This window comes from Echinops telfairi, unplaced genomic scaffold (genome assembly GCF_000313985.2).
Source record: "Echinops telfairi isolate 266 unplaced genomic scaffold, ASM31398v2 ScPeMD7_7469;HRSCAF=8507_1, whole genome shotgun sequence".
Taxonomy (NCBI): domain Eukaryota; kingdom Metazoa; phylum Chordata; class Mammalia; order Afrosoricida; family Tenrecidae; genus Echinops; species Echinops telfairi.
In genome coordinates, this window is record NW_022111373.1 from 119,387,490 (window position 1) to 119,402,142 (window position 14,653).

The window sequence follows — 14,653 nt, forward strand, 5'->3', positions numbered from 1 at the left end:
GAGAGAGAGACACAAAACCAAACCCGATGGGGACTCACAGAGACCCTAGTGGACAGGGTGGAACTGCCTGTGTGAATTTCCGAGACTGTCTCTTTCTACGGGAGTAGAAAACCTCATCTTTCTCCCGAAGAACTGCTGGTGGTTTTGAACTTCTACTGCTCACCTGGTGGTTTGCAGCCCAACTTGCAACCACTACATCACTACCAGGGTTCCTCTGGGAGAGGGCAAGGAGGGGGAAATGGGCAAAGGTGGGAGCAAGACCTGATAGTATATTAGTATTTTTCAGTCAAGAAATCTAAATGTAAGATTTGTGTAAGACATGAAAAAATAATTTATAAATTATCAAGGGTTCGTGAGGGAGGGGAAAAATGAGAAGCTAATACCAAGGACTTAAGTAGAAAGATGTTTTGAAAATGATGTCAACAAATGTACAAATATCCCTGACACAATGGATGGATGGATGGATTATGGTAAGAGTTGTATGAGCCCCCAATAAAATGATTAAAAAAAGATTAAAAAATATAAATGTAGATTAAACAATCGTTAAAAACTGCAGTGGAGTTGACTTTTAATTAACCAAATGGTGATCTTTATGTGAACACTTCAGTTGACATACATCACATTCCCAGATCCAGGCACAGTTCATGGCACTTATTTGTCACACACACACACACACACACACACACACACACACACACACACGATGCCATAAAGCTAATACGCTAAAGGAATCTCGGACTTGGCACACGGGCAAGCCCGTACTGGCAGATACTTTTTTCTCTTCAAATGGTGCACAAGTCCATCAGGACAGCTGGGGGCGGTTTAGGATCTGATCAAATGATACAGGGAGTCACCATATTACAGACACAGGTAAGAGCTAATGCTTTTAATGAGTGGTTGAGTTCTTTAAAGGAAAAAGTTACATTGTGTTGACTACAACCTGAATACAAAGTCAGAGACAAGCCAATTAAGAGGGTTTTTTTTTCCGACCACAAGCAATCAAAAAAACCACCCAAAATTGTACTAGATGTGAGTTGAGGCATTCAGTTGGACTTAATGAAGTAGTCTGTGGTTGACTTAAAAATAAAAAGCAACTGCACAAATACAGAAAAAATATGAGCAAATACAGCAGAGGCCAATGAGCTCGTGGTTCCGATTATCCGTAAGTTCAGTCTGGGTCAATAGTAATGCCGACACTGAAAGACAATGAGAGTTCTCAGCCTTCTCTGAAAGGGTTCTCGGGTCCCCAGACAGACAGAGGAGGAGCCCGCGCTTCCTTTCACTGGTCTAGCAACTGTCCTGTCTTCAAATCCTAACGAAATGGGCCATGGATGCAAATGTGATAGAAGCTATTGGTGGCAGCAGATACTGCCTGCACAGAAATAAACGCAAACACACATAATCCATGGCACCCTCCTAAGATTAAGGACCCCTGTGTGATGCTGATTCAAGAGTCTACAGAAGAATCTTGATCCAAAGGGGAGAAATGCCAAAGAAAATTTCAGATCCTCGTGGAATTCGGACTCCTTCCTCATGGAACCACTGAGGCTGACTGAGCCCGCTTGCCCCTCCCCCACGTATTGGCCTGATGTAATCTTTAAACCGTAAACCAAGTATATCTCCTGAAGCCGTCTCTAAACCAAATAACGCTTAACTTAATCGGTAACACGTCGGCCTTGACCACTGCGCTCTTTAAAAGAACTATGGCGATGGGATCGAATTGAATGTAGCAACCCGAAAGGCTGGATAGGAAACCTCGGGGAGCAGAGAGTTCCTGGTAACAGGGGGATGACTTGGGACAGGTAAGAATGGCTGCACAACGTGAAGGATGCCACAAATGTCACTGCACTGTGGACGAGGAAAAATGGTTAACTGGTCAAAGTTTTACTATGAGTATTTTCAACAAAAATAAAACACTACTACTACTGAAGTACCCCTGTGTTAGATCACAGGAGCCCTGGTGGTGCAGTGATTAAAGTGCTCAAACTAACCATCACTCCATGAGAAAAAAGATGTGGCAGTCTGCTTCCATAAAGATCCGCAACCTTTGAAAGCCTCAGGGGAAGTTCTCCTCTATCCCGTAGGGCCACCAGGAGTGGGAATCGACTCCGTGGGGACGGGTTTAGGGTGTTAGACTGTATGTTCTTAACTCATCGGTGTAGCCCCAGCCCCAGTGGAAGCTCTCTACATTTATGTTAAGGGTTGACAGCTGCATCAATGGGGGTGGAGAGAGGCAGGAAAGAACAGTCTCTCTCTTCCACTGTCTTGTTGCCTGGAAGTGGCCTCATATCCCTACCCCGCACCCCCAAAATCCATTTGAATCCACGGTCATTTTGAAGCAAATAAATTGATTTGCAAAGCCAACATTTTCATCTTATTTTCATTTGCTCAAACTATCTTAGAATAGTCACTTTATGACTTTTTTGGAGACTCAACAGAGAACTAAATGAACATTTAAAAAATTTCCTCCTTAAATCTAAAGACATTTATTTGTCTTTTAAGAGTGTACGGAGTAGAACACTTTGTTCCAATAGCCCAGCTTTCTGTGATGCTCACCTTCTCTGTACATTAGCTGAAGACAAAGCGGGTGCATAAGCAAATGTGGTGAAGAAAGCTGATGGTGCCCGGCTATCAAAAGATATAGCATCTGGGACCTTAAAGGCTTGAAGATAAACAAGCAGCCATCTAGCTTAAGAAGCAACCAAACCCACATGGAAGACGTACACCAGCCTGTGTGATCACGAGATGTCAATGGGATCGGGTATCAGACATCAAAGACCCAGAACAAAAAATCCTATCAATGTGAATGAAGGGGAGTGCAGAGTGGAGACCCCACACCCATTTGTAGAAAATTGGACATCCCCTTACAGAAGGATCACAAAGAAAAGATGAGCCAGTCAGGGTGCAGTATAGCACTGACAAAACATACAACTTTCCTCTAGTTCTTTAATGTTTCCTCCTCCCAATGAGCATGACCCCAATTCTGTCTTACAAATCCAGCTAGACCAGAGCACGTACACTGGTACGTATAAGAGTTCGAAACACAGGAAATCCAGAACAGATAACCTCCCAGGACCAATAAAGGGGAAGATGGGGGGTGAGAGGGGGAACCAATCACAATGATCGACATAGATGAATAACAGAAACATGGGTGAAGGGAGATAACCGATGGTGTAAGAAAATAAAAACAAGTTATACATTATCAAGGGCTCTTGAGGGTGGGAGGGGAGGGGAGGGAGGGGGAAAGGAGAGGATACCAAGAGCTCAAGTAGAAAGAAAATTTTTTGGAAATGATGATGGCAACATGTACAAATGTGCTTGACACAACTGATGTATGGATTATTATAAAAGCTGTAAGAGCCCCCAATAAAATGATTTATTAAAATTTTTAAAAAGTTGATGCTCTAAAAAGTTTGTAGAGATGCAAAGACAGTCACTAATTTATGTGAATGAAGGATACTATCCTAATTTCAATTAAATGATAAATCATCATCTGTCAACTATTATAAACTTGTTTTTATATTAGGTCAATTTTGATACATTCTCATGTCTTACTTGAAGAAAGCAGTTAAAGAGTCACCGAATCTGCTTTAAAAATTCATTACTTAGTTTTAAACTTATAATTTCCAACATGTGGGCAAATAAGAGAATAGAGGGGAAAAAGAGAGAGAGATTCTATCCCCAAACCAAAGGGTCGGATAGATCACTAGTTCAACGCTGTCATCTCTTCCTGATGCAGAAACACTGAGAGGTGAATGAAGTATTTCATGAGAGGTCCGTCAGCCGTAACTCAAAAACCCAGTATTCTTACCGTCCACCACACCAACGTTTAAATTCAATAATACTATCGTGAGAGGTGCTTTATTTTAAAAAGGGCAGTTTTGAGGGAGCCCTGGTGGCACAGTTGGTGACTTGCTGGGCTCCAAATCGAGAACCAAACCCCTGGCCCTGGCGTCCATGCAGACTTACAGCAAGAGACTGCAGCCGTCTGTGGGAGTAGAAGGCCCAGTATCCGAAAAGACAGCGGTTCAAAACCACTAGCCTCTCCAGGGAGAAAGATGAAGCTTTGTACTCCCATTAAGAGTTAGTTTCAGAAACCCAAAGAGATAATTCTACTCTGCCCCATGGGGTCATTATGAGTCAGAACTGACTTGACGGCAATGGGTTTGGTTTGTATGTCATAGAGGTCAAGATCAATGGCTTCATTTTGCACATGGATCAATGACTATGGCCACTCCTGGATGAACTGTCCTACCTTAGTACTCGTGGTCACAGGAACGTGTGCAGAGGGACCGGCGCAAATGTTACCACTGCTACAGGATGAACCCCGAGCCTGGTCCCCATGGCTGGGAACAGTAAGAAGGACTTCACCTTTGGATTGGGGTGACGGCCGATGACAAGGCGAACAGGTCCTGGGGGACACTTGCTCAAGATGGCGTGGACTCTGCTTAGAGCAGCATGGCGAACGTTGACCGCGTTCACTTCCAGGATCTGGTCTCCGCGGCTGGGAAGCACAACAGACCAGCAGTCGGGAGTGAGTCAGCTTACAAAGGTCTCCGGCTGGGACTTTACAAGATGGACTAACTCCGGATTATGTTTTCGGCCTCAGACTGGTTCATTCTCGTTTGCCCTTCTGCTGAGAAATTGCATTGCCACCCAAACAGACTGGGAATCAGAATCCACATTTTACACAAGATGCCCAGGTGATTGCTAGAGAGTCCCAGGTGATACTTAAGGCTCCATGAACCACTCAAAGCCCTGGGAGCAAATGGCATCCTTTCATCTCTGAATACATATAAAAGAATACACAATGAAAAGAAAAGGGCAATTTACTTTTAAAAACAAGTAAGATTTTAAATTGGCAAAGCCATTAGCCTCTGTATATTCAGTAAGAGTAAAGCCAGTAATCAGGCTACCATGTCTTGAGCATATACTATATGCCGAGCCCCATGCTAAGTAATTCACACATCAATACTCTGAATATGTCATTGTGAGCCTCAGGCTAAAAGAGGTCAAGCAGATGTTACACATTGCTGAACTCGGGTCTGTCTGACTCTTGGTGCTGTCGTTCGTCCCTTTTGATGGGATCGGCTCCCTTGACCACCACTGTTTTCTTTCCTCCTGCCATCTTGAAATGATTACAGCGATATAATTTAAGGAGGAAATATCTGAGGCTCAAAGGTTACTCAAGAATTTGTAAAAACGTTTTGCATTTGAACAAATGAGAAATTGGGGACAAGCTGCCCATTTTCACTTGAAATTATAGGGGTGAACCTAGCACGAGAACAAAGCGGCTTTATATGGGGTTTGAAGAATGTTCATTTGGCAGGCTCTGGGCATATGGAACCATTCAAGAAAGAAACATCTCTCTGGGATGTCATTAAAGGATTTTTTCTCTTCGGGTTCTAAAAGTATTTTCTTGAATGTACGTTGGATGATTTGTTAATTCCACCCCCTATAGAAATACACTCGGGATGATTAACTGAAACATATAATGTCCCCTCTTAGCAGAGCTCAAAGATGGCAACCACAGGGAATGGCATTGTGACAGTTCCTCACTTGCTCCAGGACGAAGAGGCTTAGCAGGGGGAAATGCAATACTGTTTGTATGGGAGACTTGTGTGGTGCGTGCGTACACTTCTGTGATGTGTGGGTGGGCACAGACCCACCGTGAGAGTTCGATACTTCTCTTGTGAAAACAGAATCCCCGCTCGTCTCTCGACTGCTACTATCCACCCCAAGCTGGACTGAGAAATTACATACCCAGGGAGTTCGGACAACTGGACGTCATCACGCAAGTAGAGGTGAAAACAAAGGAGGTTCGAGAAAGGCTCTTTACTGGGATAAGGTTCCCATTCAAACGCATGATCTCAGGACTCTGAAGTCTAAGGAGTCTGAGTCCTTAGGGTGTGTCAATTTTAGATAAACGAATATAGAAGTAAAAGAAAATATTCAGAAAATCATAGCCAGATCTGAAGAGTTGTAGCCTCTCGTTGCTAAAACTCAACTTCTAAGCGCTACCAGAACTAAACAGGAGTGGGGTGCTACAGGAGTGGGGTGCTACGTCAGAGTCCACATCAGTTTTCTCATTCCAAATGAAAAGAGGTTGTATTTATCTTAGCGTCTCATTTTGGGAGATGCTAGTCATCGCAAATCCAGCGACATTAGGGGACGTCGTGCTGAGGTTTTGAATCCCACAGAGGCATGAACTAGAGCCGGTCTTTATGGCCCTGACTCTGGACACAGTCACCAACATGCCGGGACCTTCGACGAGAGGGCTTCAAAAAATTCGGGAAAGACTCCCTATCCTTTCCCCCACCAACTTTTTGAAGCGCTACTCAACCGGGCAAATTTATAACCCACCTCAGATTGCTTTCCATCTTGGCCACGGAACCTGGGGCAAGACTGTGGATATAGATGCCCGGAGGGCTGTTCTCCAGGGCCAGGCAGCAGGCACCGATGCCCAATCCAACCCGTGGCTCTGCAAGGGGCAGCATTCAGAGAAAACAAAGGCAGAGATTACACAGCGAGACAAGTAACTGAGAGTAAACCACATGAGATACACTCAGAAGAGGCGTTTCACGTTCACCTATTATAATTTCAAATGACAATGCTATCCTGCTTTTTCACGTGTGAGGTCGCCGCTGGGCCAGAGGGTCAATCAGCAAGCCTCCCCCAATCTTTTTTTCTGAATCAGGCAGCATCTATGTAAATGGTTACTATTTTGGATACACAACCTTAGGCCTTTATCTTCTAACCAACCAATCCCTTTGGTTGTTACTGATAATGCTTCCACAGAAGGTGGGAAAGAAAGGGAAACACAACTGAAAATCAGTAGGACTTGGTGACTACTTGTGACCTTTAGGCCCTGGGGTCAAACAATATTCTCAATGTCTTTTTGTATCCAAAAGACACCTGTAATCTTTCATTATTAAAAAATTCCCATATGCCTTAGACTGAACGATGCAGTCATTTGCTTTGCTTTCAAACACAGTCCCCGATCCAGTGTGATACGTTAGGGAAGGGGTGGGGCGCGGATTTAAAGGAACAGTGAGCTGCTGGAGTTCCCTTGGACAATTGTACAGTGACTCACACGTCTACTGTGGGGCTCACTGTCCACTTGGGGAGGAGCAGATGTTTTTGATAAGCGAGGCTCCAAAGGAACAATTCACTACCAAATGATTTAAAAATAATCAACCCAAGAACCGTCTATAAGTTGGTATTCAAGAGAACGCAGCAGTGAAGGTGGGGATACGGTTGCACCGGTCACCTTTGTTGAGGGTGACTTCCATGACGATCCTGTCCTTGGGCCCAGGGGTCTTCCGGCCCAGGGAGGCAGGACTGCTCTCCTCCGAGCCTGCTGCCAAGGTTCCCACGCTGGCGTTCAAGTTCGGGGAGCTGGACCTGCTCATGTGGGTGGGTGTGGAGCACGGCGTGAGGCTGGGGCTCAGCAGCTTTGTGCGTACCGTCAAGACAAACAGCCCACTTCGGATTTGCTGAGGAAACAAGGGCAACATAGGGCTAACACATTCAGGCCAGAAAGAAAGAAAAAAAATCTCCAAACTGAAGCCAGAATAAAGTTGATCCATAAGAATGCTGTTACCTTAAAGGTATGAATGGCCTCTTGAAACGTCAGGCCCTTTATCGGTATCCCATTCACGTCTAAGATCTCATCCCCTAGTGGCCAAAGACAAGAGTTACATGAGCATCAAGCTTGAATTTACTGGGAGGAGCCCTGGTGGTGGTGTGGTTATGTGTTGGGCTGCTGACTGCTAAGGTCAACGGTTTGAAATCACCACTCCTCGAGAAAGATGAGGCTTTCTACTCCTGTAAAGAGTTAGTCTGGACCCCTCCCACCCTCCCACCCACCACCAGGGCTGTTCTACCTGTCCTCTGAGTCACAACTGACTTGCAGCAATTAGTTGGTTGAGTTTGAACTCTGGTTGGCAGGGTGCGTTAACCATTGGGCCACTGACCACTAGGTTGGTGGGTCAAGCCCAACAGCTGCTCCAAGGGAGAACAATGAGGATTTCTGCTCCCCTAAAGATTTACAGCCTCAGAAACCCACAGGGGCAGTTCTACTCTATCCGACTGGGTGGCTCTGAGTCGGAATTGACTCGCTGTATAATGGCTGTGTCAGTCATACCATGTGATACCATCTAGTTTCCGATTTACTACTCTGCAAGCTAACCCTGGCTGCACCCACCCTCATTAGCTACGTTCCTGGGAATGCCACGAGATGGGACAGGTAATTACAACGTGCTGGCTTTCGCGGCAGCTCTGCATTTTTTACTTTAATGAAAACAGCTATGAGAAGCATCAAGATGACTACCTCTGGTGGTGCTGTGAGATAGGCATTGGGCTGCTAACTACAAGGTTGGAAGTTCAAACCCACTTCTTGCTTCTTGGGAGGATAATGAGGCTGATTGCTGCTATAACGTTACGGTCTCGGCAACCCTATATAACATCACCAGGAGTCAGAATGGGTGCCCATGGTGGTGTACTCAGTTACACGCTGGGCGGCTAACCACAAGCTCGGCAGTTTGAAACCACTAGCTGATCCGAGGGAGGAAGATGAAGCTCCCTGCTCTCACACAGAGTGACAATCTCAGAAACCCACAGGGGCAGTTCTACCCTGTTCTATTGGGCCGCTCTGAATCAGCCTTGGCTCGATGGCAGCGAGATGAGTCAGAAGCTGGGCTCCAAGGCCGTCTTCATCGCCATTGTTTAGAAATCTAAGCCCAAGCAACGAAGCACGAACACACACACCACTGGGGAAGCCGCTCCTCTATTTGCAGCAACACAAGCTGCCCGAGCCTGGCGAGTCACTGTGGGGCATGGCAAATGGTCCCAACGACACAGACAAAAGACCTGCTGAGAGAGGACTGAGGACCGGCCCTGAGCTGGCACCTCACCGCCTGCCTCCACCTAAGGCATCCCTGGAGGGAGGGCAATGGCTCACAGGAGGAGGCCTGGCATGGCACAAGGTGAGTGAGCAATTGGCTGCTAAGGGAAATGTCTGGGGTTCGAACCACTGAGCCGCTTCTTGCCAGAAAAGACCTGTTCCCGTAAGGTTACACCCTCGGAAGCCCACCGGGCAGTTCGACTCGGCCCTCTAGGCTTTACCGTGAATCGGAACGGACTCACTGGTCATCTCTGGGTGGGGTGGTGTAAAGGAAGCGCTGGTGGTGAAGTGCTGGGCTGCTAACCACAGGGTTGGCTGTTCGAACCCCTCCGCTGCTCCATGGGAAATCAAAGATATGGCAGGCAGCCTGCATACAGACATACAGAGCTGAGCCGAGGGCACCCCGCGGGGCAGTTCTACTCTGCCCTGTCGGGTCACTACGCGTTGGAATCGATGAGCTGGCTTGGGCTTGGCTTAGCTCTAGAGTGTGAACATGCCTGAAGGCCAGCTGGAATGCCGGCCGTTTGAATCCATCCAGAGGCACCCTCCTTCACTAGTCCCCAGGGAGCTAGCAAACTAAGGAAGGGGCTGGGGCCTCTGCTTAAAATTCACCTGGCATCATCAACAGCACAACTACCTGAGAGGGCTTGTGGTCTGGTGGTTTCCACGCGAGGGAAGGAGCAGAAGCTTCCAACAATGGCTCATGTTCGTCAAGTGGACACAAGATTTAGACCTACCGCTCAACGGGCTGAAAGTCTACTCCAACAAGTTATACAGCTCAGCAAGGAACACACCCGAGGAGGCAGTATGCAGGGGGAATCGAGAACGGAGGACCCTTTCCCCTGGTTTGGCTGCACTCTACCAGCGGAGCAGGCTGGGTTCCCATTAAGGGAACTCATGGCAGTTCTGTGACAAATATGCTCCGCTCGGACAGTGCACTGTCCTGAAGGAGGACGCCAACACCCACTGGGAGTTCCCCTGCTGTCGAGGCAAGTCAGCTTGGACCCACCCTGTCGTTTCCATGTGGCTTCCCACCTCCCTCTCTGCCTGAGCAGGACATCATGCGTGGTAAAGCAGAGGGGTGGCAAAAAAGAGGAAGGGCCCGAAGGACACGGACTGACACGTGGCAGCAACCATGGGCATGGGAACCATTGTGAGGACGGCGCAGGACCGGGCCGTGCTGCGTTCTGTTGTGCAGAGGGTTGGTTTGGGCCGGAACTGACTCGGTGGCACCTAACAAGAACCACTCCGCTAGAAGTTGGGGAGCAGGAGCTCGCTCTTCTCAGTTTAAAGACAGCTTCAGACAACGGCAGCTATCGTGTGGGGATTGGACAAAGCGCCGCCGTGAGCCACAGGCCTTTCAATGATTGGTTTTCAGACGCTGACCACTCGGCCTTTCTTCCTAGTCTGTCTTAGTCTGGAAGCTCCTCTGTTAAGCGTCTTAGCAGCACACCAGCCTCCGCTGAGGAATGGGTGGTGGCTGTAGCCAAGGTGCATGCATTGCCTGGGAATGGAACCCAGCCATCAATGCCTCGTCACAGATATACAATACTTACAGCGACTCCATTTATGAAAATTCCTGGAGTGGTAACATAGTCTGACATACCATCATATGCAGGTGTGTCTGGTTTAAGATTATGATGAAGAAAGAGGCCCTTTATTAAGAGCAGTTGCTGTGCCCACAAGGTGCCCGAGTGGCACTGTGGGTTAGGCCCTGGGCTGCTAACCTCAAGGTTGGTGGGGGAGTTGCCAACCACCAGGTCAGCAGTTCAAAATCACCAGCCGCTCCATGGGAGAATTTTCATGGTTCCCATGAAAATCTACAGCCTCAAAACCCTTGTATAAGTTCACGAGGAGTCAGAACTGACTAGGGCGACAATGGGTTTAGCTTTCAGGTTTACTGTGTCTATATCCAAAACCAAGCTCAATGTCATTACATCGATTCTACTATGACCCTAAAGGACAGCGCAGAACGACCCCAGCGTGGTTCTGAGGCTGTCGATCTTTCTGGGAGCACAAAGCCTCATCTTTCTCCTGTGGACTGGCTGGCGATTTTGGACTGCTGACCAATTCATAATCCACTATGCCACTGGGCTTTGCCTACACATGAAGGAAACTGGACGTATTTGAATTTTATTTACCAAGTAATGTGATAAGCTCAAGAAGGGAGAAAGAGTTCTGACCCGAGTTCATAGTGGGAAGGTGGGAGGAGAACTTGGCCTGCAGGAACCTGAGCTTAAATGTCACTTCGGCTATTTATTGAGAGTACGGCAAATTACCAAGGGCGGACCTTTCCCAGTTTTGGTTTTCTCATTTGTAAAGAAAGCGCTCAGTCCAACATGCCTATTTGACAGGCTTGTAATGAGATTAATGAAATACATTAGCCAAATATGTGGAAATGTCTTACACATGTTAAAAACACTATGAAAGATAAGGCCCATTTAAACATTTCAAATACTTAATGTCGTGGTTACAACTGGGTTCCTTGATATTGCTTTAATTTGCACTGAAAAGCATTTGTCTGGTGTGGCAAAATGGTAGGTGGTCAGGAGAATGCCTAAGAGTTCATGTATGTGCCAAACTACGTGGTGATTGAGTTCAACAGCAAGGTATTAACTGTCAATTAATGCACAGCTACTCTGCCTCCATCGCAGTCCTGAGGCAAGGATGGATCTCAATGCTAAGGAATTTTCAATGCAAGGAACAGGGCCATGAACCAAGAGGGCAACAGTCATTTAAAGAGCCTAATAACCAGAGCAGACGCAAGGAGTCATCCAGGTAGGTATAAAGCTTCCAAGTTTACGACCGACGTAACTGAAGCTCAGGTTATAGCAATTGTCTAAGGTCAGGATGTAGCTAAATGTTGGGATTTGCCCAGGTCCATTGGACTCCCACGCTCAGGACTTTGGCTATTACTGGGTGTGCAAGGGGGGCTATTCTCAGTCACTGAGGACCCCCAAGAGGCATTCCCCTACCTTCTTTAAGCCTTCCATCCTCCGCAGCTGATCCGTTCGGGAAAATGGTCTTGACAAAAATCCCCATCTGTCCTCGAATGCAGTCTCGACCTCCAGCAATGCTAAAGCCAAGGCCCTGCACCCAAAAGCAGATGGAGTGCAGGGTCACATGGTAGCATGAACCAGGCTCTGAGTGACCCTGCTGCAGCATGGACGTCCTTCCCCATTTCCCTCCCTGGATCTCTGTGCACCACCACAGCCTCGCACTGAATAGGTTTGGTCTGAACAGAAGAGCAACGACTCGTGGCCTCCTGCAATGGCAAGTCCACGAGGGTCCCTACAGACGTCTCAAGGCCAGTGTACACTGCGAGCATGCTCATTTGCCTCGTTGTGGTATTTCCATCTCGGAATACCAAAGTGGATTTTAAAAATAATTTGCACCATTCTGTTTATGATTGTGGCAGTGCCATCAGATCCATATAAAGGGGTAACGGGGTGTTTTCCCTGACTCTGAAGGTTCAGCTTTTCTTCCAGAAGGTAAAAGCTAGAGGCATTCAGCCCACCCTCGGATGGGCTAAGGGACCCCGGCAGCCTGCACTGCGGACTTCTCACATCGGAAGGGCAAAGACCACGTGACCATCACACAGTCTGAAGCCATAGAAAAGGGCAGCCAGGGAATGTCCTTAGATCCACGCAAGCCTATGTGAATCCAATCCTCTCTACATCACCTCCCCCGGCCCCCCGCACTCAGGCTTTGCAACCACCATCAAAAGTGACCATTTGTGAGACTCCATCCTCACCTGCATGAAGACCTCACCTTGCCTTTTTGCTTGTACAGCCCAATGATGGAGATGACCGACGGCCGGATGAGTCTCCACGGGGATTCCACCTGAGTCGTGCTCAGGGAGCGGGTCGATTTCTTCATTATGTGGTATTCCTGAAAGGCAGCACATGGTAAGTCAGAGCCTCACCTCGCCCACTCTGGTCCCTGGCGTGGGAACATACTCAGACTTAGAAACCCACTCGTCTTTGGTGTTGGACAATCGTTTCCCTCTGCTCTACCTTTTCCAGTGGCATCAAGGCTTACAAATAAAACTGGAGGAATAAAACCAAGACCCACACACCACACCACCTGCCAGAGTGGCCCCAGAAGACCGAGGAGAACTGCTGCTGAAGGTGTTCGAGGCTGTCAATCTCTACAGGAGGAGACAGCCCTACTCGGCAGACTGTCACGCCTTCTTCCTCCACTTCTCTCTCCCTACTGCCTCCCAGGGCCCCCCTGTTTGCCTTCTAGAGAGGAGGCCTTAGAGACATAGCACGACCTGCAGTTGAGCTCTGCCCTTGGACGCCACCACCTCCCATCCCCAAGGCTAAGATCATGGCTAGAAGGGATCACCACTTCAAGTTTTCTATCCCTCCCCCCAAAAGCTCGGTCAGCTCGTTTCTCCTAGAGCCAAAACCACAAAGCCAGCCCACTGTTATTCCACGGGCCACAGCCCGCTGAGACATGGCAGCAGCTTCGTTCCTAACCCTTCACATTTGGAAGAAAAAATATTTTCCCATAAGCCGCAAGCCCCCTTCCTGGTACTCGGTGGATCAAATCTCCATCCCCTTTTCCTGTGCACCAGTGCACCACTCACAACATCCAAGTGGGTGAGCAGGGAGCACCGTTTAGAAGGTAAAATAGGGATTATGTGAATCTCTTGCTAAAGCACTTCTGTTGCCTGGCTCCTAGCTATTGTTCTCAGCATAATACATTCTGTAATGAAGAAGCTATTCTAGCCCAAGCAAAACAAACAAAATCAATTCAGATTTAATATCAGCACAGCAATCTCACAAAACCCATATTTTTATTCTCAATGCCTGTATTCTACATCCAAAGGTAGAAAGGAGCTATCTGCCAGCGATGTTCTTGTATTCCTGGCAGTTTAGGGCAATTATATTTTGCAGTTTTATAAACCGTCTGCCAGCAATATTGGCCTCCCAGACTCGGATTCATTAGAAGAATGATGTGGGCTTGGCAAGGTTATCTCCTTGGAAGCAACCTTCATCGCCATGTGAGACTGATCCCACAGGGGGGCCTCCATCTTGGAATGCAGGGGTGTATGCTATCTCTGAACCCCAATCTCCACCCAAGCCTCACTCCATTTCCTTTAGGGGGAACCAGTGAGAACCAGAGGAAGCATGCGTCCCTCCTATCTTGAGTTTCAAGAGCTGCCTTGAGCTTTCTAGACCTGTGCTGGTCCCCATGGCAGCCACTGGTCTCCTGTAGGACCTGAACTTAAATGAAAATAAGAAGTTCAATCTTCACTCTCACTAGCCAGTGTTCAAGCTCTGCAGACACGTGTGGCTAGTGGCTCCCATACTGGACTTGGGGTACTGAACATCCTCCCTCGTTACTGCAGGGAGCTCCCTGGGAGGATGGGCGGGGGTGACAGGGGGGAGGCAATCAGCTGTTTGCTCAGCTGCTGACTACAAGGTTGGAGGCTTGAGTCCACTCAGGTGTGCCTTGGAAGAAAGTCCTGAGAAACTCTTGCAAACAGTTAGCCACAGAGAGCCTCTGGATCACAGCACTACTGCACCACGTATGGAGCCCACATGGCCCACAGTCGACTCCATGGCCAATGGTAAAGCACACAGTACTATGCAGCGGACGGAGGGAGAACGAGGACAAACGAAAGGTGACTCACGGGAGAGAAAAAAAGGGAGGAAACAAGGACACCAGAGAGCCAAGGGATCCTCTGAAGAGGGGAAATTCCGTTTTATCTAGAAATGTGTTTTAGGTCAGTAGTTC

At 47.7% G+C, this 14,653-nt stretch overlaps 1 protein-coding gene across 1 annotated transcript in view; it reads right to left on the reverse strand.

Moving 5' to 3' along the window:
• PDZD2 (PDZ domain containing 2) overlaps positions 1-14,653 on the reverse strand; it is a 279,581-nt gene that overhangs the window by 38,625 nt on the left and 226,303 nt on the right. Inside the window, exons 8-13 of the mRNA XM_045285268.1 lie at positions 12,677-12,796; positions 11,881-11,995; positions 7,604-7,677; positions 7,271-7,496; positions 6,364-6,481; positions 4,372-4,504 (exon numbers count right to left, since the gene is read on the reverse strand). Of these exons, the coding sequence (XP_045141203.1) occupies positions 4,372-4,504; positions 6,364-6,481; positions 7,271-7,496; positions 7,604-7,677; positions 11,881-11,995; positions 12,677-12,796 (786 nt within the window). The remainder of the gene's footprint in view (positions 1-4,371; positions 4,505-6,363; positions 6,482-7,270; positions 7,497-7,603; positions 7,678-11,880; positions 11,996-12,676; positions 12,797-14,653) is intronic.